The 27562-nt window shown below is 40.3% G+C and overlaps 1 protein-coding gene across 5 annotated transcripts in view; it reads right to left on the bottom strand.

Annotated features, from left to right (window-relative positions):
- CELF2 (CUGBP Elav-like family member 2) overlaps positions 1-27562 on the bottom strand; it is a 567685-nt gene that overhangs the window by 359376 nt on the left and 180747 nt on the right. For 3 of the 5 annotated variants that reach the window (XM_080580958.1, XM_080580956.1, XM_080580960.1), the window contains exon 1: positions 15912-16227. The exons of 1 other annotated variant lie outside the window; for it this stretch is intronic. In XM_080580958.1, coding sequence (XP_080437084.1) covers positions 15912-15964 — 53 coding nt within the window. In that variant the 5' untranslated portion in view covers positions 15965-16227. Of the gene's footprint in view, positions 1-15911; positions 16228-27562 lie in introns of those variants that run through there. One more of the 5 variants, XM_080580951.1, reaches the window with a different exon arrangement.

Here is a 27562-nt window from a genome sequence, read left to right as displayed (position 1 = left end):
GCTCTCCAAGACTACTTCTTTCTGGGAACCTGTCTTCTCAGCCTCCTCTTCTTTCTAGGCCCTCAAAAGTGCCCATTTACCAATCAAAATAGTCATATGACCAGCCTGCTAATTGGTGCACCAGAGTTACATCTCTCTGTTAACAACAGGATTTAGGACATGCCACTTTGGTTTAGTTCAGCTGTTGACAAAATTTACAACCAGCCTGTACCAGTTGCAGATAGGAAGTACCAGGCTTCTGTTTGACAGAAAAGCTCAAATGTGGACATTCGTACTGCCCCCATCCCAATTTTTTGTTGTCTTTTTTTCCCCCGCAACAGTTGTCAGACGTATTAACTCATCTCCTGCAAGCACCTCATTGCAAAGTCACATGGTTTGAAGCAAAGGAAAAGACAAAATCTATTTTGTATATGGATAGAACACTTGTTTACTGATAAGGATATGACTCTCTTATTTTTGTTAAGAGGTGTAGAGCAGGCATTAGTCTATTGATTTATGCGTATCAGCACTTGTATCAACTCTCCCTCTGCTAGATAACTTGAGTTGCTGCTACATTTCATAAGAATCTCCACAAGGCAGCAAGCATAACTCATAAGCTAGATACATCCCTCCCCCCAAAATACCAAACACATTTAATCATGCCCACAAATATTAGCTTTAGCCTTATGTAAGCTTCAAATGAGCACACAACTCTTACTATCACTATTTGAAGTCTAAAACACTGGCATGATTCCCAGGTAAACCACTGTGATTTTGGAGAACACCAGGAAATTCAAGCGAAGCAGTAAAATTCAGCCTGCCCCAAAAAAGCAAATATGTTCCTTTGCCAAACAAAACTTCACAACAAAGTTAAACACAGTATTAGAAACAATTAAGATTCACAGAAAAGAAATGCTGAGAGAGGTTCAATAACCTAATCAAAGCATGTCTCCAAACTGGGGTTCTGTTTCCAAATATTTGATACACAAGCATGGAATCCTGTAACTGACAGGCTTCTGAGTCGAGGACGGTTAAATGCAGCTAGTACCACAAAGGAGATGCCTGCAACAAGAACTGGCTTAAAACATTCCCAACCGATGTCTCAATTTTAGACTGTGCAGCTCTGAAAAAAAAAAAGCCAGTGCTTGGGCTAGTCTCAGGATGCTGCCAGAAGGCTCTCTTAGGAGTTCAAATTCCAAAAAATGAGAGCATGAAAAATTTTTGAAGCACTAGCCATCATTTTTCCTGTCTCAGTGAGTGCCAGTGAGCAAGAGGATCATTGAAAACTTGGCTATAGACCTCTCATTTTCATTTTGTTTCTTTTAAACAAATAGTTCAGCCTAACAATCTCCAGGACAAACACAGCAAAACAAAAAAGATCCCCACCCAGCACTCTGACTATAAAGCCTTTGGTTTGGCTAAGTCTTCTTGGACATAAGTGGATTGTCTTCACACAATCTGGGGACATGCAACTAAGATTGATTACTCCTGGTATGAGGTCTTAAAAGTAAGAACTGCAAGCCATAAGCATGAGAATATAAAATCTTTTCCCAGTGTTTTCCTGAAGTGTCCTGTTGGAAATCTTCACAAGCTGATGTCTTCCGTGAAAGCTGGGCAGCAGTTTCTTTAATACGCATTAAAGGACATGAAAATTTTGCCCAGAGACAGGACAGATGCTTCTGCTTGAAGTCAGGAAACAAGAACTACTTGTATCACAAGTACTTTAGACTGATTTGAAAATACAGTATCACAGTTGAAGCAGAAGTCAACATTTGGTCTGAAGTTCACGGGGAATTCAGAGAGGTTTTTTCTGTTACTTTGCGAGGTCAGAAAAGTTCCTGTTCCAGAAACTTGTGGGCTGACAACTTCAAAAGAAATGTAGATCTCAAAGTAAGTCCTAAGATTCTGCAATAATCTTAGGGTGGAAATAAAGAAAGCCCCACCATGTGGTTTTCTATATTAAAGGAAAATACTACTAGCAAATTTGTACATTTTGATGTTCTGACTGAAAAGTTTATTGACTTTAAATGTCTTGGTGTACAAATGAGCATCTGTGCCTTTCCATGAATTTTTATAGACTAGAAATCCCCACTCACATAAGCATTTTTTTCCAGAATCCAAGGAATTTTATAACTATGAAAACTGACAATACTGGATTCATTCATTACCTTTGCTCCTAAGGATTCCCCCATACTGGGATGATGGTCAACACTGTATTTCCCCATGATACAAATATCAAACTCTTAACAAAGATTATTCTTCCTCTCTGCCCCGTCCCCCCCTCAGCACCACCACACAGAACAAACAATATGAGGTTTCATAGCTTGTATTGTTCCTCTCTTAAAAACAAAATGGAGAAAAGGAGAATTGTGCCCCCCCCCCCCCCCCCCCCAAAAAAAAAGGGGGGGGGGGGAGAGGAAAGACAAAAATAAACTATTTTCCAATCTTAACAGCCATGTTTATGTGCAGGTTGGATTTTATTTGATGCCAGAAACTTTGTATTTTTTCCAAGGAAGGGAAAGAGGGAACGTTCAAAATCAGCTATTTGGCAAAGAGAATGTAAAGCTGCAAAGAAGCAAGAATTTATTGGGGTAATTAAGTTAAGGATCATTCCTCAGATTAGATTCAATTTACCACAAGTGTAAAAAACACTCAAAGGTTCAACTCTAGTTTTGATGCTCATGTAACCGAACGCCTAACATTTGTCGAGCTAAGTTGACTATTATTGATTAAAAAAAAAAAAAGTTTTGGGTTGGAAGGGACTGTAACAATCATCTAGTTCCAACCCCCTGCCATGAGCAGGGACACCTCCCACCAGCCCAGGCTGCCCAAAGCCCCATTCGGCCTGGACTTGGGCACTGCCAGGGATGGGGCACCCACAGCTCCTCTGGGCAGCCTGGGCCAGGGCCTCACCACCCTCACAGTGAAGATTTTCTTCCTTATATCTAATCTAAACCTAGCCTCTTTTAGCCATTCCCCCTTGTTCTACCACTACAGTCACTGACCAAGAGTCCTTTTCCAGCTTTCGTGCAGCCCTCTTTAGGTACTAGAAGGAATGAACATCATGGTCCTTCCCCACCCTCCTTATGGAGTAGATGTGTAAATGTAGTCACATACGCATTATCTTAACCCCTCCCACCTCTTTTGAGCTTCTTGGCCAGCTTCAGAGACAGCTGGTAGAGGTGGCAGTCTCAAAAATACTAACTGCTTTTCCAAGCTTCATGGCAATAGGCAGTAAGCTAAAGACAGAGAGCCTATTAGGGGTGCTGCTTCAGAAAAGGATGCTTTTCATCCTCAAGAACCCCAAACAAAATAAAATCCACCCCATAGCAAATGAAATTAATGATACAAACCAAACAAACACAAAAAAACTGAAATCACCAGAAATACAGGAAAAAGAATTAACCAGGAAAACCTTTGTAAGTCTGATCCCACATCTGATTCAAGAAAAGAGTATTCAACTAAGGTGCACATTTAAAAAAAGTAAGCAAAACGAACAAACAGAAACAACATGCACACACCACAAAATTAAAAAAGAAAAAGGGATTCCAATGGTTTCTATTTTTCCACAATAATTTTTCATCCTTAAAATGGAAAGGACATAGAGTAAAAAAAAACTAGAATTTCAAAGTAATAAAGTTTTTCTATTTAAGAAAATATCTTGGTTGAACTTACGGATCTTGCCACACAAAAGTAGAATTAAATGAAAATCAGAATAGGTCCAAGTTATACCAAGGCCAGCTGTGCACATAATGCTGTTTACTGTTTCTGTATTTTCAAGTGCACTATCCAACTTGAGAAAGTTTGCATTGCAACATACAAAAGATCTTACAATCTTGAAATCTTCAGGACCCTGTCTTTTCTGGCCAGCCTAATCTAATGCTTTACCTCAGTGCTATGCCTGAATTTATCTTTGATCATCAGTGCATCAAGCTCCCAGGAATTAAATGAGAATCTTGTTACATTAAAACAGTTGTTTATAATCAACCATGCACAAGCTGTTGGTATGGCTAGCTGCCACACAAATCAAGGTTAAAACAGACCAGACTTACAGCTGAAATACAACTAATATGACATTATTCTTTCAGACATTTGGTTAGGCTGACAAATTTGTAACACTGTAATTTACACAGTGTCCCTATGACATGTGGCAGTAATGCTATTGTGTACGGAGATTTTTTATCATGTGAAGGAGGGGGAGGAAATCTACATTTTCCTAATGCAAATCTTTCCCATAACAATTTCAGAATGCATGCTGGCTTGCAAAAGTATACAATTTACCTATCTGAGAGTACACGAAGTTCAAACAGTGATGGATAATTATTTTAATGCAATCCAAAATTACCCTGTAGAACTCATCGGTACAGAAAGTGGTTAAGATATCACATATAATACTGCTGCTAGATAAAACTATATTCTTCAGTAACACAAGACAGAATAAAATTTTCAAGCCTTTTTGATTGGTGCATTGCATCAGTAAAGTAAATACTGTTAGAATCCAGCATTAGGAAAGAAAATTCAATTAGTAGGATTTTAACACTCTTGTGTAACACAGGAACTGTCTCATGGGATCAGACAGGAGTTTGTTTTATATGACCTTCTATCCCTAAGGGGTACAAAAAGCCCACATGGATAGGGATATGTTCCCAAATAAGGAAAGATTCTTCTCAACTTCAGATAATAGTTGGCCAAAGCGTGGGGACTTAGATCCTTTCCCATCCATTTTAATCCTATCTAAGTGTAGATGCTCTCATCACCCATTAAAGTCATTTTATTTTCCTCCTCCCATTTCTAAGCATCTGGCCTCCATGGTATCCACTGGCACAGTATCCTACAAGCTAATTGTCACATGGGTTATTGGTTTCAAATATCTCACAAGATTCCCCCCCCCCCCCCAGCCTTTTGTGTTAGAACAAAATTCAAACAACAAAAGCCTAAATCACCATTTCTGAGAAGTGCTTATTATTCTGTGTAACTCTTTGCCTCTGTAATTAAACGCTCCTCATAAGGAAGTCCTTCTAGGTTTGAAATTATTAGCTAACTATTGCTGGAACCCCTCAGTTAAAGCATATTTTTATCATCTTCCTCGAGGAATTCAGAATTGGCTGCTACTTCTGAGTAGATGCAAAGCTACCATATATAGGTAACTACTCTGTTCCAGATCATCACATCTTAAGAAAGCATCATACATACTGATTATACAGCTTCCTCCCTGCAAAGCTGATTTTATTCCATAGTGTTACACCAGGCTTCCAGCTGCTGAAGAAATAAAAAATGCCCAGGGCTTTGCTGCTGAACTAATTCTGCTTTCCCATCCCACTTTCACCATGTAGATTTGTGCAAACTTCTTGTGTGGTCTGACTGCTGTTGTGTATTGTATGAACAAATGGGGGGAAAAAAAAGAAAAATGCAGAACTCATTTTTTCCTCCAAATTGTCATGTTTTGTGATGTTGCAACCTGGAATCCAGCATTTTTTCCATGTCCAAATCACGAGCTTTCTGTGTACATAGCTTGCTTTCATCAACGGAGATTGTATTTTCCTGCTGTTGTTCTAGCACGCATTTTCATATCTGCTTAAATTTAATCCATAACCCGAATTGCCAATACACAAGGAACAAATAACCCTGTAATAAGTTGCAGAGAGTTTAATAGGAAAACAAGGCAACGATTATTACTGTCAGATTAATACGGGCACACAGTACTTTCAAGCTAGGTTTCTATACATTACAGGACATTTTCTTAAAGGGTGACTATGATGTTTTTTCCATAAGTTAAATGTTTTTTTTTTTTTTCTCCTAGGATTTTTCTCCTATGATGCCAAGACAGTAAATATCTTTAACTGTAGCAAAAACAATTCTGTCAACTGTAACTTCTTATCTGCCTATAATAAGATAAAGTTGTGCCTCCTAGAACTGGACCTGCAACTTCATCCATGCTCATTCTCCTCATTTCCTCAACTCTACCGCACCAATGTGAACAACATGAATTTTCTTTGCAGTGAATCAAAGACTGTTTTTCTATTTTGTCGGTGTAAGAATAATTATTTATTCTTATTGTTGAACACTCTCCCATCTATGGCTATGCAGTATTCACAGATGAGAGAGAGAAGAAATGATGTAAAGTGGAATAACCACATCCCAGCCACATACTGTTAGGAAAATTTGGATTATATTTTACTATAGGAAATATTGCTAGAGAGGGTACATTTAAGTTAGGGGGATCTCTTAGCAGAACAGTAACTTGTTTTTCTCTGGGCTGAGGGGGTGAAGAACTGAGACCTCTTTTAAATTCTATTTATATCACATAGACTTTTTCTCATAAGATGCAAGTAAAGACCTCAAAGTCCACGTAAAATAGATCTAGCCAGCTTTGAGGCATCACATAACGAGATTCTGGAGCTGCACTTCTAAGACCTGTGTACGCAGTGTAAACTCTCATTAACCACAGCTTATATGAATCTCAGCAAAGAGAACAAGTTACTGACCGCAGATGTAGCTGCAGTGCTCAGCAAACAACTGGGAGGTCTGAACTCATTGAAACAGCAGTCCCAGAGCTCTGTGAAGGAGCCATGTTGCTCTGGGTTAAAAATGCAAACTGCTTTTTCAGAAATAAAAAAAAAAAATCATGAAACCTTTAGCTCAAAAGGGTATCACAGAAATACTACTCTATGATACAGCAAGTTTGGTTTCCCCTACCACCACTTTTCAGTGATTTAAAGTTGGTATGCAACTTATATAGTAAGTTTACACAGCTTGTGTGCAAACTAGGATGTTATAGGTTTAAACTTATTAATAGATTATGCTAAATTTCTTAGTCTACTTGAATGCTAATTGAAAGAGCAAAGAAGCAGGTCGTCTATTTCTTTTAAATAAAACATGGGGAAAATAACTAGAAAATTAAAACATAACGTAATCTTATTCCCAAGAGCTTTTCAGAGTCCAGAATTCAGACAGCGTAAAACTGGGCATCAACAGGCTGGAAGCAATTCATACAGATACGGCTCTGACCACAACATTTTTTCTCCCATTAGATCTAGAAATTTTCCGTATAAGAAAGATGTCAAGTCTTCTGCAAAACACATGGGTCCCAATTCTCAGTTAGTCTAAGCCAGTACATCTTGCTCAAAGGAGCTTTGTCAGTTCATGTCAGCTGGAAATCTAACCCCAAAAGTCACATAAAAGACCATGCCAATTAATTCCTGTTGGATTCAATGAGAGTTTACATCAGTGTTTAAATACTTGAGGCCTTTCATACCTTTCTCCCCCTTCCAAGCCTGTAATTCTTCCCAGGGCTCTGGCTACATAAACCCTTTATTTTGGCATGTCCAACCAAAACTTGACCCCGGTCAGCAGCATTCTGCAACTCTTGCCAAGACCAGCTTTTCCAACACGGGGAAGTCCAAGGGCTGTGGGGACACCACCAGTCTCCACAATGACAGCTGCTGGCAGGACTGAAATTCTTCCTTAAAACCACAGAAGGGTAGAAAGGATGGCCAGCTGAAGGGCCACATTAGCAAACATGTCCAGCAGCTCTGCTGATGGGGTACGTAAATGGAGGCTCAAATACATAACATAGATCACACATTCCTTCTTGAAGGAATTCACATGGAAAGCCGAGCAAACCTCCCAAGGACTAGAAACCACTTCTGGTTAACATGCACTAAAACCTTGCTTGCTTCGAGCAAAGATTAATTACAATCTTAGAGGTTGAGAAGTGAAGTTATGTCCAGCTGACAAATGCTTGAAGGCAAATTTAGTTACTATTTGCAGAACCAGACAGTTTCAGATTGAAATCTGCTGACGTCTCCTGATTCAGAATGAGTCTAATGGGAGGTACAGTGTTGGGATGACAATTGTACATTAACTCACTTGTATATTTACAACCTACTTTAATTTGGCGTGGAGAAAGACTGTTAGGTCCACACATTTTTCAGAAATGGAATATCCACAGCTTTAAAACACTCGCTTAGAGACCTTTCTATAGCACATCTGTTTTCTTTGGGACCAGGAAACAGAGAACCCTATTTAAAATTAAAAAAAACTCAAAACCTAAACTCCCTCCTCTTTAACTTTAAAGCAAAAGTTTACTCCAGCCTTTCCCTAGTACCTTACAAACTCTTGTGTGGAATATACTTAATGAAGCTGTTCAAGAGAATGTCTTGCCACAAAAGTCTATAGATAAGATTACCAACCTGCTGATGTAGTAAGAATGTAGTCTGCAGTTCATGTATCTCCAGCTGAGAATCAGTCTTCCACTACTGAAGACTCTTGTAAAATAACCTGAACAAGGAACTTAATGTTCTAACAAGTCCAAATAATTGGTCTTTATAAAGCATAACCAACCACAGACAATTTAACTTGACATCTATTTAAAAAAAAAAATCTAGCACAACAAGACAGATTTTTCCAATAATCTGAAATATACACATTCAATGAAAGAGAAACGGTACAATTACGAGAATCACTGGAGCCTCCCAATATTACTTTGTTTAGAAAATCTTCACTTTTAAATCTCAGTTTAAAAATAAAAAAATAAATAAAAATCAGTACCTGCTGATCAACAGGAGTCCAGTAAGAACAATGGTCTGCTAACATCAGCTAGGGACCGATTCAAGAACAAGTGCCCCAGAATGAATTGTCAGAACAAACTCTGTGCACAAGGGCTGCGTGAAGTTTCTCAGATGAAGAATAATAATAAAAATAATAATAAAAATAATAAAAAGCCTCTTCTGCTGAGAAATTGGGAAACACACACAATCAAGGAAAAATAATCTGAGAAAGTTACATATTAACACAATTTGTGTGAAGTTTTTTTTTTTTTTTTAAACAAATTTAGCATGTAATCATTAGAAGCATGTTAAGAGGTTGGATGCTAACATTTAGGTTACACTAAGAATTTTTTTTAGTGCCAGAAAACATCCTTCAGAAGTAGTTGAGCTCCTGAAGTCAAAACATCTTCCTTGGGAGACGCTGATACACATCAGACAGCATCCACAGGGAACAGTTAGAGAAGTTTCCTTACAGACAAGAAAATCTGATCTTTCTTAGGTCAAGCAAGAAACAAACAAACAAAATCTCCTGGATCTTGATGCAGGGACCCAGCAAGGGAGACTGCAAATCTCCCTAGTTTCTCCCTGTTCTGGTCCATAGTTGGTACAGCGCCTCATGATTAGCCATAGGTGCAGGAGATCCTTAACAGACCTCTCTGCAACAGACCGAAGCCCATTATTTAGACAATGCTGTAATAACTGCTAAAGAGGTTCACTGCTGTGATTACACCTGACGTGGACACAGAAGACAGTGGGGTATGCTACCAAACACTGGGAAAGTGCCATGTGATCTGTGTACCTCTGAACAAAGGTGATGAACCACAGGTGTATAAAAGTGCATTTACACTGGAGAAGGGGGGGGGGGGGGGGGGGGGGGGGAAGAGAAAGAAAGAAAAATTAAGGAGAGAAAAGAATGAATCTGTGAAAACTTATTTACCTGTGTAGCAGTGAGAGCAGAAAAAAAGAGCAGTTCTGCAGAGGAGCCACATATCAAAGAAGGGATGAAACTTCGGGTGGGGGCAGGCACATTAATAAAGCAGAACAGCAACTGAGCTTACAAATTGTTATAAAGGGTTACTGGAACAAAAGTGTTTAAAAAAAGTAAATAAAACAACAAAACTAATTTGTCATTGGGTGAACCTCAGACAGAGCATTCAGTTCTGGTTTCCAGACTTCAGCCAGCTTCAGCCTAGCAATTTATTGGAAAAATAAAAAGCTGGTGCATGGAGGAAATTTGTGTGACTGTGAAGCTGCCTTGTGAAGGCAGAAATACTGAGAAAAGGGTTTTAGTAAGTGAGCATGAAATTACTTGCTCTCAAAAGAGTTAAGTTCTAGTTTCATTTAAGAAAATAATGTTTTATGAAGGCAGGCACTAAAGAGCCCAGCCCAAGAGCGATCCCTCATTGCTGTAGGCTCTCTATGGACAGAACTGTACGTCTCTAGAGCCACAAAAAAAATATAGATAAGACAGGTATTAATAACTCCATTTTACTGGTGGGAACTGAGGCACACAGAGATTAAGTAACTCATCCAAACTGACTCAGAGTCTAGGAAAGCTTGAAATTACAGCCTTATCTCTCAAAGCACAATCTAACATCTCCACTGTCCTTTGCGATCTACAGGTGATTTCCTCCTTATTTTAGTTCCACTGAATGCAGAACCAGACAAGCTTAAAATGTGCAATGGGTTAGTTGTAAATGACTTATGGAGACCTGCACGTTAGAACTCTCATTGACTTGTGAGGTGAAGATGATGAAATGGTAGATGGAAGTCGATATGACTAAGTAATGTATGTAGGAAAGGAGCATCCTACTTTTATCTACATCCTGCAAAACGTACATCCTTGTAACCGTGTGTCACTAATCACCAGGCAGGAATTTAATTTTGCAGTACAATAGATGCAGAAAAAACATGACCTCCCCACCCTCCAGAGAAATAAACCTGAACTCAGCATCTCAAGGTCCTGCTTGTTTTGACTTGGACCAGATGGACCCAGAAGTCCCTTCCAACCTCAGCCATGTCAGGATTCTGTGAAAACACTTCAAGAAGCTACCATGTGTCCCAAAACATAGAAGCAAGACAAATTTACACTTATAAAAGAGCCCTTCCAACACATTGCTTTGTTAATGTAGATGCAACCAGTGGGTCAAGCTGCAAAATTTCTTTGCTTCAAGTTGTCATGGGTTCAAAGTTAAAAATGCAAAACCAGTGAGATAAATTCACGGAGGAATCATTCATCAAGAAAAGTCATCACTGCTGGCATAGGAAGTCCCTGAACTGCAAATTACTGGTGGCTGGGAGAATACAACTGCACACTTGGCATCCTACACTCTCGCTAAGCACCTGCATTACTGGCATGGTAATTTTATATTGCATGTGTTAGGGGTTAGGGCAATTTAAACAGTTAGGCAAAGGAATACAGAGGCAGTGATAAGTAAACCTCTTTCTGAAAGAACATTCATTTGAATTGGATGGTTAAATCCTCCGTGAAGCACCTGGAAGATTTAACAACTCATGTCCAAATGAACAAGATGTAATGAGCTTGTATACAGGCTTGATATGAAAAGTGGATTGTTTTTAGTAAAACAGTGGAGAATAACCTCTTATTGAAAAGAGCAATATTGAATTTTAATCAAGGGAAAAATAAAGATGAAAGAATAAATCAGCACAGACTTAGAGAAGGACTAGATGACTTTCTCAGCCATCAACAATAAATGCTGAAGTGTGCTACATCTTAATCTGCTATTTTCTGTTATTTTTACTTTTTCAATCACCCCATATATGATGCCTTTCTACGAAGACGAAGAAAAAAATAGAAAACCAAACCAAGAAAAACTGCCAGTATTGTCCTCTGCAAAGTGCAGAGAAAGCACGGATACCAGAGATGAAAAAGTGATTAAAAACACATACTTCGATATAGCTGGCTCTCATTTTTTATCCCACTATTACTGAAGAGTTGCACATTCAAACTGAAAGCAGGGGAATCCCAACTACATTTTGCTGGTCATATTTTATATATTAGAGCTTAGTCACAACTTGCATCCTCCTGGTGATTCTCATCCATGTAATAACTTGGGACTTACCTGACCCTCACTAACATCCCTTTCAGTGCTATCTCGTACATGACCTATATTTGCAGAGCGGTTAGCTGGAAAACTATTTCTTAAATATGTTTTTAGTTATGACGAGATCCACACGCCCTCTTTTTGCGCCTTTTTTTTTTTAAGCAAGCATATTGTGGCAATTATGGAGCAATTAGTATTCTCCATTGACATCCAAAATTCCATTATCTGTATTTCGTGGTGGTGACGGAGTCCAGCATTATGTCCCTGGGCCAAACCTTCGGGGCTCTTTTGGTTTTGTTTCTGAGGAGTGGGTGGAGACAATATTGTTCAGGTCCTCAGAGTAAAGCATATGTGAAACCATTTTTCCCCCTTTCTGAACAGCAGTTTGCTGCTGGGGGGGGCATGTACTAAACCAGTTTGCTCCAGTACTGAATACAACCGAGGATGCCTTACCGTATCTCAAGTTTTGCTGAGCTGGAAAGCCAGGAGCCGAAGCAGTAATAGGATTTGCAATGCTACAGTTCTCTCTGTTTACTGTTCTATGCCAACAATTAAATGTGAGCCATTGCATTTCTGAGCCACTTCTTTGCCATTCTGCAAATCTGAGACATTTCTGCCCTCTTTTCCAAGTTTGAACCCCTTGAAGCCATTTAACCCACCTTAATTCACAAATAATCAGAGGAGAGGGGTGTTGGATAAGGACTTTTTACCCCAACTAGCTTATAATACCAACACAACAAGGCTGAAATTACACCTCCTGCACTGACTTCCTAAGCATGGAAGGCACTTCTGTCCTTTTGGGGTGGTGTGTGTGGTAGGAAATGGCATTTTGGAGAGAAATTTTGAATTAGTACATCCATCCTACACAGGACATGTTCCCATCTTCGTTAGCCAAGCTATATATTCCTGCTCAGTAGGACTTGTGAAATTTAGGTCACCTGCATGCAGAGCAGTACAGCAAGACTTTGCTGCTTCGCAGGCTTTAACTTCTCCACTCATTTGAGTGAAAACTTCTACTTTTCGGATTTCACTATGAGGTTGAGAAGTCAAGTTAAAAACTATCCCCCTTCAGCCCCCCCAGCCCCAGCAATGAGCCATAGAAAGGTCACATACTTCTTCAGGGAGGAATGCAAATGGGTGTAAGGTCTTCCCTGTGTAGGTAACTCATGATTTATGGGCACTGTAGTTAGTCTTGTTGGAGCCAAATTAAGGGATAGAAACAACAGAGGAGACATGGCCTTGAGGGATTTTCTTTTTGTGCTTCTCCTTGCCAGGTTACTGCTCTACTCTAGCTGCTGCTGAGGTTCATAGCACAGGCACTGGCTTCTGAAGCAGCAACCAAAGCCATCCCTGTCACATATGAGGATAAAAATCATGCCACAGAAGTACAGGGAGGATTTGGGACAGGGGTTAGAACAGCTGTTCTCTGTCTCTCCTGTGCCCTCAGGGGGCTAGATCCCACCTTCTGTAACCCTTCAGAGCCAGGTAAATGGGGTTTTTGTGTCCATGGAGGGCTGGTGAGCACAGACCATTTGTTGGTATGGCTCTGAAGTGTCTCAAAAAGGCCTGAAGTTTTGCCAGCCTCTCCTGACTGCAACAGACACCACTTATTCTGGTTACACTACAGAGAGTGACAAGGCATCTATGAGGGAAGATCCGGCAGAAGTGTGTTAATGTCAAAGCATAGGTGTTATGCTGGGAGTTTATTTGAAAAGAAACACGACGGGGAAAAAAAAAAAAAAAGATCTGAGCTCTCAGAGATTTACTTTCCAATAACTTTAATATTCAGATCACTGAGAAGAAACCCAGTGAAAAAAAAAATATTTTCTGAAGTGGGTTTTGTTGTTTTGCTCTGTACATTAACTGGCATTCAGAGGCCCTAACATGAATCCAGTGGGTGCCAAGACTTTCTGGAAAGTATTGTACCTCTTACCATCCTACCCCAGACAGAAACAACAGAAGAGGGAGGCCTGATGTAATATTATATACACACCATGCAACCATTTATTTGTTTTAATACCTCTGCCAGCTCTCCCAGTAAAATTATTTTACCCCCAGCCACGAGATCTGCCTTCCAGCTAAGCAGGTCTCAAATTGTGAGTGAGTCACAGAATAAATTACAGGGGGTGCACAAGACAAACAAAACGGGGAATTTGCCACCATGGGATACTACTCTCAAGCTGATTGCAGCATTTGCTGCTGCATTTCATTTGGATCTTACGGAATTACTTCATGTCACCTGAGCGGAACACACCTTTACTTTCTTGTAAAGAAGCTAAAATTTATAAGGAAAAGTAGAATTGGCTTTACAATTTAATAAATCACAAGCCACGAGCTGCATGTTGACTTCCAACTAATTTTTTTTTAAACTATCACTATCATTTTACTTATACTGAATAGTGCCTCTTCCCACCTTTTAACACTCTGCATCCTGCAGCTGATCTGTACAGAGTTGCTGCTGCAGTCATGCACAGTAACTACATAAAGAAGTGTCCAGTAAATCAATTTAATCACATCCCTGACCTACCCTGTGTCTGTAAAGCTCTAATCTCCAGGTTCACACACAAAGTTAGGAAATTTCTGTCATGCTGTAGGAAAGAGCACCAGGGAGATATTTCTGGTACAGTCATATAAACATGTCATTTTTCTAAGAAAACAGAATTCTTTGAGAGGGCAACAGTCTCTCCTCAAATCATCTCAACTTTCAAGTCCTCCATGTCATCGCTCCACTCAGCAAAAACCTGGTATCACCTGACTAGATCGGCAGAGGAATCAGAAGTTGTCTCAGAACGGGATAAACTTTACAAAGAATTCCTAGAATAGCTTTTTCTGGCGCACACATGCAGCAGACGACACATATGGCGCTCTGCAAAAGCACTTCCCTGGCATTCGCTCGGGATGACTCACAGGAGTCACTCCAGCTCAGATCACCCTAATATGACCACCCTTCCCTGATGACACTCAGACCGCTGAGCCTGCAGCACGCTAGCCTCTATGCTGAAGTTTAGGAAGTCAAACAGAATCTAGTCACCATGAGCTGACAGTCCTAAGTGACTTAACAACAATAAAAAATAAAAATAAAATTAAAAAAAAAATCAAGAACTAAACTTGCAGTAAAACTGCTTTAGCCAATTCTCACACCACAGACAAGCATTAAGGATTTTAGTCCACATTGCTATGCACAGGCTCTCTGAAGATGAAATTTCAACTTATGAGAAAAGAAAGTTCAGCACTCTGCAAATATGAGGAAAAAAACTCGTAAGTAGACTTTATGGTTTGACTTTTGAGGGGTTGTTTTTCAGCTCATGACACATTAAGCTATTAAAAATGTTGCTGCAAGAAGCTCACATATACTTTAACATTTTATATATTATAAAAAACAACAAAACAATTCACACACCTCTTCAAAATCCTTGCAATTATTCGCTTAAAAAAAAAAAAAACAAAAAACTTTATTAGGTGCAGCTTCATGTTTTGTATAACAGTTGAGGGAAATAAGCTTTATATTTAACTAATTTTATAATTTAACCAACTACATTCACCACAGATGTTTCCAATGTTTCAGTGAAGTTTCTGTAAACCATCTGCAAACTTTTTACATGTCGAGATTCTCAATAGGCAAAGCCATGCAATTAGAACAGCATAAAACACGGACATTTGACACTGTAGAGTTTTCATATCTCCAGCAGGCAGTAACAGTGGGTTCCCCCCCTTTCCTCCCCTCCCCTTATCATTTTTAGCATTTCGCGTTACTGTTCTTCACTGTTCAAAGAACAAATAGTAGTACTGAGGGGAAAAATCAGTAACAACTTTTCAGTATCAAATACATGCCTTAAAGGGACAACAAATTGGAAGTTTCAAACCCAAAATGAAACGAGCACTTTTTAAAAAATTTTGATTTTTATACCCTCACAAGCCTGGTCTCCCCAACTTTCACGCTGGTTTTTGCTCCCCTAAAGTTTCCCACCCATTCCCCTGCAAAGTACAGCGAGGAAAGCAGAGAGTTAATCCTGCAGTTTCAACTGGTGCGAGCCTTTACTATTAACTTGAATTTACAGAGCAATCTTGAAAAAAAAAAAAAAACAAGTCCACACTTCCTCACTGCACTGTAACACCGAGAAGTATATTTTTAAAATCTCCCTCGGGTCTCTCTAAACATCTGCTTAAAGGTTTGCTGTATCTTAAAAGGGCTCTAATTACCAGAAACTCCTCTCTTACTTAAGCCCAGGGCTCACATTTCGATTATAACTCAAGCTCCAGTTAATTTAGGACTAAACCAAAAAACGCCTGTACCAAACAGAAGAAAACATAGGCCTACCTTAAAACTTTCCAGCCTTTCAGAGGATCCAAGTCAGAGATTATAGACACCATTGTATTAATAATAACAATAAAAATAATAATAATAATAAAAAAAAGAAAACGGCAGGGCAGCCTAACCACAAAAGCAGCAAGTACTCTACTCAGTGTGGGAATGACAACAAACCCAGCACAGCTCTTCCTCCTTCTCAAGCTGATAAGCACTTGTCCCAGCTTCTCTCCACCCCCAAAATCAATCTTGTGCTATATTGCTTCACAGTCCCAGTTTCATTTCTCCACCACTACCTTTTAAAGCCCTTGTAATCTGCTCCAACTGATCAAATGTGACCTTTTTGTAGCCCACTTTATTCCAAGCACAGCCCTCAGTTAAATCTCTCTTTATTAACACCGTCCTTCTTGGCTTTCTTTTGGAACAAACACAGCTCAAGCTTGAAGCCTCCAGTCTTTGCCAGCAATCATTTACAGATTACTGCAAGCTGCAGTCTTCTCCTTTTGGGTATTTCTTCCACCTCTGAGGTTTGCTTTTATATTATTTTCTGGAAGTTGCTGGGGGTCTCCCTTTCCCCATTCTGTGCAGGTTGGAGTTTGACACTTTTAAAGGAGGGACTTTCGAATTGCAACTCCTCTCCCACCCTTCCCTCCTCCCCTTGACTTCACCCCAATCTATACACACCCCCTTTCCCCCGCCTCCCGAAAAAGCAGTTCACAACCCTATGAATACAGCATCATCTTTCCCTCCCTCTCTCTCTCTGTCTTTCAAATCTAATAGACTTGATGGATTTGTAAGCTGAAGCTGTGACTGAAAGCAGTCTAATTTACAGCAAGAGTGCTATTATGGTAGAATAATAAAAAGCCTAATAACGCAAAGACAGATATAACCTTAGGATGTTTGAAAGAGAAGGTGTCTATAAAATTCCATTAAATCCATTTCTTCTTTTTGTTGCTACTTAAAAAATAAATAGTAAAGCACCCTCCAGATCACCATAGTGATCTGAAAAGTTGTGTAACTGCTCTGCTAGTGTCTGTTTATTTAGAAAAATCTACATGATTGGCTTCTTTTGTGTTATTATAACAGTTTTTGACATTGATTTCCCTGCTTTTGAATATTTCTCTTCTGCATTTTTCCCTCTAAATATTTTCCATTCATCCTGTGAATGACTGCATCCTCTCCTTGAGCTCGACTAATTTTGTGGGATTTCTAGAAATTCCTAAATTAAAATTCAAGAAAAAAAAAAAAAGGGCAAAACAGTGTCTTACAAAGTGTTCAGTCAGAACCAAACTACCCCAAACGACAGATACTTCCACTTTGCTATTTATAGCACAGGCATATGCTCCTAGTTCCTCCCTGCCATAGGTTCTTTTTTTTTTTAAAACAAAACAAAACAAAACAACAACAACAAAAAAACAGAAGTTAAAAGCAGCCCTTGTATGCTAAAACGAAGCAGTTATATGATGGTCACATAAAAATCTGGTAGTGTGTGACATCACACACTCAGGGAAACATAACAAAGTGCATAACAAAACATAATAAGCTTTGGAGACTGCATTAAGTCTCCCACCACCATCTCCTTTTGGTGTGCTAGAACTTGCGCTGTGCTTTCAGGGCTCCCTTTGCTGCTGCTGTATGCTGGTTTTGGCAGCCTGAACCTCCTCTTGCTGGTCTCCCCACGGTACAAAGGCAGCACAGAAGGTGACACTCCTCCAAAATGCCTTGTGACCATTTTGTCTGCCAGGCAGTAGCCAGGAGATAGTGGTTAGATAGAAATGATCATTTTAAACTACTTAGAAAATGCCTCCTTTGTTCAAAAGTCAATGCATCAACGGCCCTTTCTTTAGGAGGAACGTGCATTGAGTCCCCTCCTGCCTCTTTTCCTCTGGTGAAGTCCCTTGCTAAGCATATGAGACCATATCAGCAGATTGATTTAGCAAGTGAGGTCCCAGGTTCAGACATACGGATTTTATATCCTCCCCTGGGCAACAGCTTTGCTGTGTCTTGGAGGAGTGTGATAAGGATAAGGACATCAGGGACTGCTGATGGAGAGATTGCAGGTACAGATCTGGGGGTGGGAGGGTGGAGGAGAGTTTACAGATGTTCCACCTCTCTCTTAACAGCAGTTTGGCACAAGGTGATTTGGTCCACTTCTTCAAGGATAAACCTTTCAACACTATGGGGCCATATATTTATTTACCTACAGCAGGCGGGTTAGATGTTTGCCATGGAAAGTGAAATTCAGTTGCCACTTGTCATATGTTTCTTTGTGGAACTGCTGAAACCTTCATTTTCAGCTTGGGAAACAATTAAAACAGATTTCCCAGTGTTTCCCCCTTTCTTCCCAAAGTTTGTAAGCCATCATTACACAGGTTAACCCTTACTTGAGGCTGTGGAGGATGTAACTGGTTATAGTACCTTGCCTCTTCTCCTTCTTCAATGCCTTTCACAGAATCACAGAATTGTAGGGGTTGGAAGGGACCTTGAGAGATCATCAAGTCCAACAAACTTTCTTTCCCATTTGGTTGTTTTAGGGCCATGTATTTTCCCATATACACTTGTTATTGAATGTTTTCTGTCAATGACCAGGCACCAGGCTCAAAGTAGCAAAGTCTCCAAGCAGTCTACAAACAAACAAACAAACAACAACAACAACAAAAAATTCCCTGTTCTATCACGTCCCCTTGGGAAGTTTGGTTTGGGTCCTTGTCGCGTCTTATCTGGTTGCTGTTGCACATCAAGATGAGATGGGAGCAATGGTGTTCTACCTTTATACCCACTTAGGGATACAATGGTTTCAGTTTCTGTACTGGAGTAGGTGTGAGCTGCAAGGGTAAGAGGCCTTTACATCAAGGTTGGATGATTCTACACCCATAGCCTTCAAGGAGTAGACACGAGGTGAGACACAAGTTAGAGGACCACAGTTTCTCCTTGTGTAGGTGGAAAAAAGGCCAAGGGAAACATCTTGTCCCCTGTCACACACTTCAGGCCAGTGCCAAACCTGTCCAGAACTCCACTGAGATGCAATGTTTCTTATCCTGTTCACCCAGAAGCTCAAAGAACTATCTCCACTTCAAGAATTTTCTCTCTAACATATCTTATACTTTCCATTTTCTTACCTTTCACTGACATCCCACAGAAAACCCTTCATTATTTTCTTCCAATGTATCTCTATGAAAACAATAAATTAGCGATAAAGATTCTTATTGCTTTACCATTTGCAATTATTTATGGTTATTTTTATTGTTTTCAACTTAAATTTTTCATCCTTGGAAGGAATGCCATGTCTCCATTTTGCTGGACCTGGCTGGCATTTTGCCAGACTTTCTACAACATTGAAGAAAGCAACCATAAGCTTTCTAAAAATAAAACTAGAAGATTAAGTTTAGCACAGAGAAACTTGTGTCAGGCAATGGATTTTCCAAAACAGCCTCACGTATTTCATAGAGCATGTAGCTATAGTAGGAGAAAACAAATAAAACAGAAACAGAAACTCACTCTAGAATTATTTTAACTCTTGTGCTTGGATTGCAGTACTCCCTCCCATCTTTTAGCTAAATGTTTTTTCTGTTGTGGTTAAGGACTTTGTCTTCAAAACTTTTATTTTATTCTTTAAGTGAAGAAATTTCCTGTGATCTTTAGCTTGTTTGCCAAGAAACAGGCAGCACATCTGTGAAATATTACTTAGGCAAATTTATTACAGTTAGCCAGAAGGCAACAGCTCTGAAAATTTCCTCTACCTGCTGAAATCCAGCCTATTGTATAACTTAGGTCTTTCATGCCATAACAAGTCCCACCAGTGAGAGTTTTGCAGTTCTCGGTTTATATGATAAAGTACAAGCTTTTCAAGATCTTGAGTCATGTTAAAGTAAATATATGTATACTTTTGAAAATGGTATTCGTATATACACGCACATACACAAAGGGATATCTAAGCAATGTCATCACCCTTAGTTTAGACAGCTGTGGAGCCAAAAAAGTTCCAGATCAGCCAGCTACAAACATTTGAAGGTCAAGTACAGGACAAAGCATTTAAAAAAGCATGAGCAATGATGGCTACTGAGCATTAGAAAGATGCTTTTATGTCACGAGATTTCTTTTTTAGCTGTTTCTTTATTACAAACTTATTGGGCTGAGGACTTCATAGAGTAGCGCAGGAAAATAAACCAAGTGTAGTAAGCAGTTTAGGCTGGTTATTTAATCCTCTTTCAAGGGTGTTATCTCATTCAAAAATATTTTAGGAGCCAAGGAAGGTCTGCCAAAGCACAACTTTTTGGTCAAGATACCCAACAGTCGGGTTATCAGGAAATAATAGGGAACTAAATAACTGCTAACATCTTCCCAACACATATTTTCCATTGCTCATCATCTCATCTCCATTGCTCTTTCATAAAAAGCAATATTACATTATTTGAAAGAAACACTGGTCTTGTACCAGGAAAACCTCACTGTCCCTGGGGAGGCTGTTGTTAAACAAAAGCTTATCTTTTAAAGAGTGGCCTCAAACTTCAGGGCTGCTGTTCTGGACTGATAAAGGCTCTTCTCCAGACTGTCTCATGCTGTCCCTCCCGCCAGCACTGCCACCCCCCTGCCTCTCCTCCCAGCGCCTAATGCCTGGCCTTTTAAGCAATGTAGTGACTAATTGAAAATGCATTCCAGTGCTTTACAAGCAGCTTTTCCTTTCCTGCTGACCAGCCAAATGTTTTAAAGTTGCCAAGATGTTGTTTAAACTTGGTAACTCAGGCACTTGTTCATGGCCTGGATGTGTGAAAAAATCTGTCTGAATTTAATAATTCTGTTGGAAAGAAAAAAAAAAAGTCCCACTGCTAGAACCGGTATGAGTAAATCCAAGTATTACAAATCTTTAAAGCGAGTCTATTCTCCCCTGGTGAAATACATGATCTGGGAGACAAGAAATTGTAAGTCTTAAGTTTAAGAAATGCACAAAGTCATGCACCAGTGCTTGAACACAACCAGAGAAAAAGCAGTTACAAGCAGGCATAAATCCAAATGACAATTGCCCTTTGGGAAAGAGTACTGTAACCGAAACACCCCGGAGACAGTCAGTAATCGCTGATTCACAGCCAGTCAATGGCCAGAGTCTGGGATTCAGGGCATCTTATCACACAGAGCAACTTAGAAGTTGGCTTCCTCCAGCAGCTGCAGAGATTTAAGGGGTTTGTTTCTTTGCTGAACAGCAGGCTTGATTGTACAAAGCCTGCGCTTTAACAGTTAATCATTAATCTTAAATTACATAAATGTGTCTCATACTTATCGACTTCTCACTTTTACAAAGTCTACAGAGACAAACTTTCCAGAGTTTTTTTTTTTATATGGATTGTGATTTTAATGGATTTTCAAGTACTTTCAGGTTTTGCTCATGACAAGTACTACAATAAAAAGCCTTATGAACAAAGATGTGTTTTGTGCTTATTCACCCAGCAGAAAATGACTATTACGGCATACTTTATTATGGGAGAAATGCTTTCCAGCCTCTCTGAAAAGACAGCCTTCCCCAAACTCCCGTCATCCTAATTGTTTTTAAGGTGTTTGTAGTTTACTTTAAACAGTATATGAGCCAAACATTTATGTCCTGTGCTAAATTTCTCTTTATTGGCTAGCAGGAGAGTTTCTTCATTCTGCAGATTCATAGGCAGAGCAAGAACACTTCTGTAGTCCAAGGCAGGGGTTGCCCTTCCTAACCCAAAGGAAAGAATGAAAGAAAAGAAAAGATCCTTGTACTTGCCAGACATTTTCAAAAAGAGCTACTTGCACACCCCAATCTGCTCCTTTCATTCCATTCGGGGGAGTCATGGGTCAAATTTGGTACAGAGGAAAATAGCAGCCGTTAACCCTTCTGGTACCACAGTAGCCTGAAATGGCAAAGCTGACATTGTCTCTCTATTCATTTCCATTCTTTTGGTGTCAGGTCATACAGTGAGCAGCACCAAGAGGTAATTATGAATCCTTGTCAAAAGGTTATTGTTCAGGCTGCCTCCATAACACAGTCCAGAAAATAAAAACTTCGGTAATGACCTTAATAAGTGCTTTGTTATGAAGGCCATGTTTTCACATGGACCACAGCTGCATTTATACAGACTGAATTCCATCTCATGCAGCGTTGAAGTATAAATCTCAGAGTAATTTAATTATGCCGAATACATACTGTAAAATGTTTAGGGGAGGATTTCCAAAGACAAAAAGGACAACTAGTGCTCCCATATCCATGTATTTTGAATAGACTCTTTAAACATTTACCTCTGGTTTTCTATCCATTACAGGAGTCCAGAGAAAAGGAAAGTTATTGGTAAGGGACTAGATGGAGATATTTAGCTAATTCCACTTAGTCTTCCTGACACTGAGAAAACTATTTTTTTTACATGTGTCCTACTTTCCCATCTGGGAGGGACAGATACCACCCTAGCAATTCACAGAGCAGAACATTAGGAACTTAGTAGAAGACAGAAAAATTGGCAGCTTTATGAAATCCCCTCCTTTCCAAGATTGTTTTAAGTCTAAATCAGCTGAAATACTAGTTCGTCATTCAGTGTAAAAGAACATGATCTGTTGAGACAGATGGTTTCTACTACCTCAAAAATTTAAGAGTTGCTGTAGCTAAGCTAGAAACCACTGAAGCTTTAAATAATGGTCACCTATACCATAGCCTTTACAAATAAAAAATAATTTCAAAGCTCCTAAGTCCTAGAGGGAAATAAGTGGAAAATAATGAAAGGGAATAATGATGAAATTAAGAAAATGTTAAAATAAATCTTTCATTTTTGAAATTTCATCCTTATGAAATGACAGTCAGGCATGTAATTTTGAAAGTACCAACCACAAACTCCTACCTTGTACATAGAGCGTCTATCCTTTAAACAGGGGGGGGGGGGGGAGGGGGAAGCGAGGGAGGGAGAGGGGACATCCCCAGTGATTGTATGCTTTGTTATTGACCTAAAGATGGTGACATGCAAGTAGGGAAAGAGAAAATGCTTTAGATGCCTGAGCAATCATATGCATATTTCATATGAAGGCATGGAAGAGCATCCTTTTTGCCTGTGTATGAACTGCATCAGCTCAGGCTGAGATTGTATCTGATGTTGGCCAGGATTCAAGATTTTCTGGATTCACTAGAGATGACAGAGTTTCATCTTCCCTTCCTATTACAAAAGCAGGGAGATAGGTCAAAAAGGGAAAGACCACTTTTTGTCATAACAGCTGTCAGGAGATTTTTCTCTGCACAAAAACTAATTAAATGTCCTGAGTCTGGGCATGTAACTCTAATGGAGCTTTTGCATAAAGATGTTTATCTGTGTGCATACATACAAGCATCTACGAATCCATGTACAGGTGTGTCATATACCCACACAGAGCACCGTGGAGCACACTAAAATAATCTTTTGCTTTCCCTACGAAAAATACTCAACATGCTATCCTTGTGAAAGCAGTGCAAGAGAGAGTTTCATAGCAGTGTTATTTCATCACTAGAGGGTTGGAATTAAATTCAGGTCTAAAATGCAATTTATCCATTAAAAAAGTTACTAGAAAGTTATTTTCCTAATGAAGAGGTAAACAGAGAAAGCTCTCCTCTTCTCTCCTCTCCTCTCTTCTCCTTTCCTCTCTCTTCTCCAATTATTTTCTCTTATCACATAAAAAAATATATATGGAAAAAAAGTACTATGTTTTTTTTTTCTTTCTATTTCTGAAGACTTCACTTTTTAAATAACGTGTCACATAAATGCTCATTCATTCCCATGCTGACTATTCCATTACTCCCTTAATCTCTTCATGCAAGTTTTATATCTTCAAAGCATTAATAACTAGGGTAGCCCAAATTAAATCATTTATATGTACAGCCCATATTCACACGTAGTTTGTTTACAAAATATCCTTTTCTTCTGTTCAAAAATATTCAAAATCTCATGTCACATTTTTCTTTCTGACCTCATCTTCAGAAGTCACGGTAGTGATTTTTCTACTAGACAAGATCTGGGCTGTGATTCCAATAAAGACAAGCACTGGTTCCCATGTTGAAAATAAAGCATTTTTATTACTTTTTAAACCTCAGGCATAAACATTCATTTCTTCATCTGAAAAAATCCAACCAATAAAGACTACAAAAACAGTTAGATTAACAGAAACAACTTTCTAGAATGCTACACTGCCCTCTAGATAGTGGATGTCTTGAAAATTGCATTTTTTATGGTTTGACACATAGAGAAAAAAGGAAAATATCCTTGTATTCTCATCTGGCAATTGGTATAGCCTCAGCAAACCAGTACTTCCCTGGAAGTTGCAGGAACTAAACATGGATGAGGTCCCAATGCCTGTGTCGGGCAGCTCTTGGGGTTCCCTTGGGAAATTCACATCACAGGTTCCTGGTGTGTCAGGCCAGAAGATAGCAGTGGATCATCATGTACAGTTCCTTAGATTTCACTGTTTCCCTGTCTGACAGAACTTGAAGAGGACCAAATTGCAAATCATGTTCATCTGTTCCACATCAGTCAGGAAGATAGTCTCCATCTGAGATCAGGAGGGGAAGATACTGCTGTTTTTCATAACAATTTGTTCAAATACTTTGTATTTATTTGTTTTGCAGCTTGTCTATAAATGACAAATTCTAGCTGTTGCTAATTATTCCTTATCCAGTAGTTTGAAACAGCTTTTGAGGAGTCAGTATTTTCCTCTTGCAGAAACAGGTACCTAGACACTTTCCAGGCTACTTTCAGATTCTGAAAACTTTTTTTTTTTTTTTTCTTTTTGATATCAGATTCTTAGAAAGTAAAGATTAATTGAACTAATCGTGAACAGACCTAATTTTTCTGTGGAATGTTGGTTTTTTTTTAGTCTCCAATGGAATATTTATGTGGCTCCAGAAATGAAAAAAAGGTTGAAATCTTCCCAAACAGACTGAATTCTATATTGCTAACTTAAAGAAAATGTTCTTTACTATTTGATATATTTTTTTCTCACTCAGAGGATGTTTCCAGACAACCCTATTTTCAAAATCAGATGCTGCATCTAAAATTCATGTTAGTTTTATGATGTCAGTAGTGGGTTCAGGCTTCACGTTGACATTATTGATGACAAAACTGAGCCTAATACATCTTCAAAAATGCAATCTTCCAGCTGAGGCCTGCTTTGAGATGTTAATTGGCCTGTGCTCAATCCATTAAATTGTGTTTTGCTGGTAATGAAGAGTCATAATCTTCCCTAGATTGCCAAGGCGCACGAACAGTAGAACCTAGGAGTACCAAAGCTGTGTTGTTATTTTTTCCTTGTAGTTTCATAAAAGAACGAAATGGATATTTTTGATGGAATTCCTGGTTTTCATGAATTACATTAATCAAAGTTTTTTCAGCCAAATGTTCTGTATCTTTTTTGTATTTTCCCTTTGATGACAGATTTAGAAGCCTGTGGGTATGGGGGGCAGCACACCTGCCCTTCTTGAATCTAAATAACATTAACATGACCACAGTCTGGTAAACAATATCTCCCTTTCAGTGCAGATTAACTTGGTCTACACATTTAAAATGATCTATTCCTCTGAGATGTTTCTAGCAACCTTATTTTTTAGTACATTTGAAACAAATGTCATCCTTAGATGATATGAGCAGATTATCCTTCTACGTTTCAAATATAGAATCTATGTATTTATCACCTATGGGCTAGAAAAAACTATTGTCCACCTCTATCTTTTCTGAACTGCCATTAGTGACTTTAGTTATTAATGACCTATACCAGGAGTTTACATCCAGATGGTACTAATAACACTGTTGGTCTGGAAAGTGCTTTAAAAGAGTGCTCAGCCCAGCACACACGAGTGATGCCATTTTATATCCCCACCCGTATGTGCCGAAAGTTTGCCAGCTCTTGCTGAAGCGAATTCCTCCTTCCCAGTTCCCATCTGGCTGCTCTCCCCAGCTGTCAGAGGTCAGAACCATTTTAGTGAAACCACCTGAACTGATATGTGTGTCACAGTTCAATCTCATGTCTGACCAAAACTTCGCCACTTGCTGAGGTGATCATCTCCGGGGCAGACACGTTCTGCAGCGGAGCGGGGGATTGAGACAGGCAGGGCTTTTTTCTAGCATCGAGGCCACTCGAAGCAGCCGAGGGAGCTGCCAGGACCCGGCAGCCCTCGCGAGGGAGGCTGACGAGGCGTAGGCAGAGCCAGCAGTGCCCCCTCCCCGGCCGTTCAAAAGCAGCCCCAAGGGAGCGCGAGCGACCAGGAGCGCGGTGACCAGGGCGGGCAAACGGGGCATGGCGCGTCAGAAGGGCATGGCGCGTCAGAAGGGCATGGCACGTCTGAAGGGCATGGCACGTCTGAAGGGCATGGCACGGCAGTTTGCGCAGGCAGCTCGTGCAGGCAGGGCGAGCAGGGAGGGCCCCTCGCCGCTCTTTTGCTGCGGTCTTTCCCTTCGGTACTTGTAACCTGCTTGCGAGCAACCTGGCCGTGGTATCAACCAGGCAGAAAACCATGGCCTGTGCATCTCTTGCGGCCTCTCCAGCCGCAGTCACCGATGTGGCTACTCAGACGGAGGGCTCGGGGAAACACACCGCCGTCCAGGTCTTGGGCTGCAGCGTGTGCCCGAGTCTTCCGTCGGTATCCGACAGCAGCAGCGAGGGTTATGCCTGTGCGAGGTGTGCCCAGATTGAAGAGCTGCTCAGCCAGGTAGTGGAGCTTCGGGAGGAGGTGAGCAGGCTCAGGAGCATCAGGGAGTCAGAGAGGGAAATTGACTGGTGGCGGTGTACTCTGCCCTCTCTGACACAGATTCACGAGCCTGCCACAGCACAGGTGTCTCCTGCTAAGCAGAAGACAAAAGTTCCCTCATCCCGCCAGGCAGCAGGAGGGGACCTAAGCCAAGGGGGGGAATGGAGGCAGGTTCTTGTTCGGGGGGGTAGGTGAGCCCTGTCCCTGCCCACCTCACCTTCCCATCTACCGTTATATAACAGGTATGAGGGTCTAGAACACAAAAGTCAGTCAGAACAACGAAGTAGACGAAAGCCCATCCCAGTTGGAGAGGGTGCCTAAAGCAAGGCAACCTACCCCCCACATTGCTACATCATCTGTCAAAAAAAAAGAAGGGTTATTGTCATGGGGGACTCCCTTTAGAAAAGGGACAGAGGGCCTGATATACCGACCAGACCCAACCTGCAGGAAAGTCTGTTGCTTCCCTGGGGCTCAGGTGAGAGAAAGTCTGCTAAGAAAGTCAAGCGCCTGGTATGGCCCACCGACTACTACCTGCTACTGGTCTTTCAGGCTGGTAATGATGAGGTAGCAATGAGAAGTCCGAGGGTAATCAGAAGGGACTTTAGGACTTTGGGGCGACTAAAAGGATCAGGGGCACGGGCTGTGTTTACCTCTGTCCTTCTGATAGGGGGGATTGATGCTGACAAGCAGACTCATCACATTAACATGTGGCTTTGGGACTGGTGCAGCCGGCAGAACGTTGGGTTTTTTGATCACGGGAAGGTCTACGCGACACCGGGCCTGCTGGCATCACATGGGATGCGCCTCTCTCAGAGAGGGGTGAGGATTTTTGCTCAGGAGTTGGCAGGGCTGATAGATAGGGCTTTAAACTAGAGTCAAAGGGGGAAGGGGATAAAACCAGGCACGCCGGTGATGAGCTAAGGGATGGTGCGCTAGAATCAGAGGGACTGTG

This window comes from Anser brachyrhynchus (genome assembly GCF_964034855.1).
Source record: "Anser brachyrhynchus genome assembly, chromosome: 1".
Taxonomy (NCBI): Eukaryota; Metazoa; Chordata; class Aves; order Anseriformes; family Anatidae; genus Anser; species Anser brachyrhynchus.
This window is presented reverse-complemented; position numbering and strand designations above follow the sequence as displayed.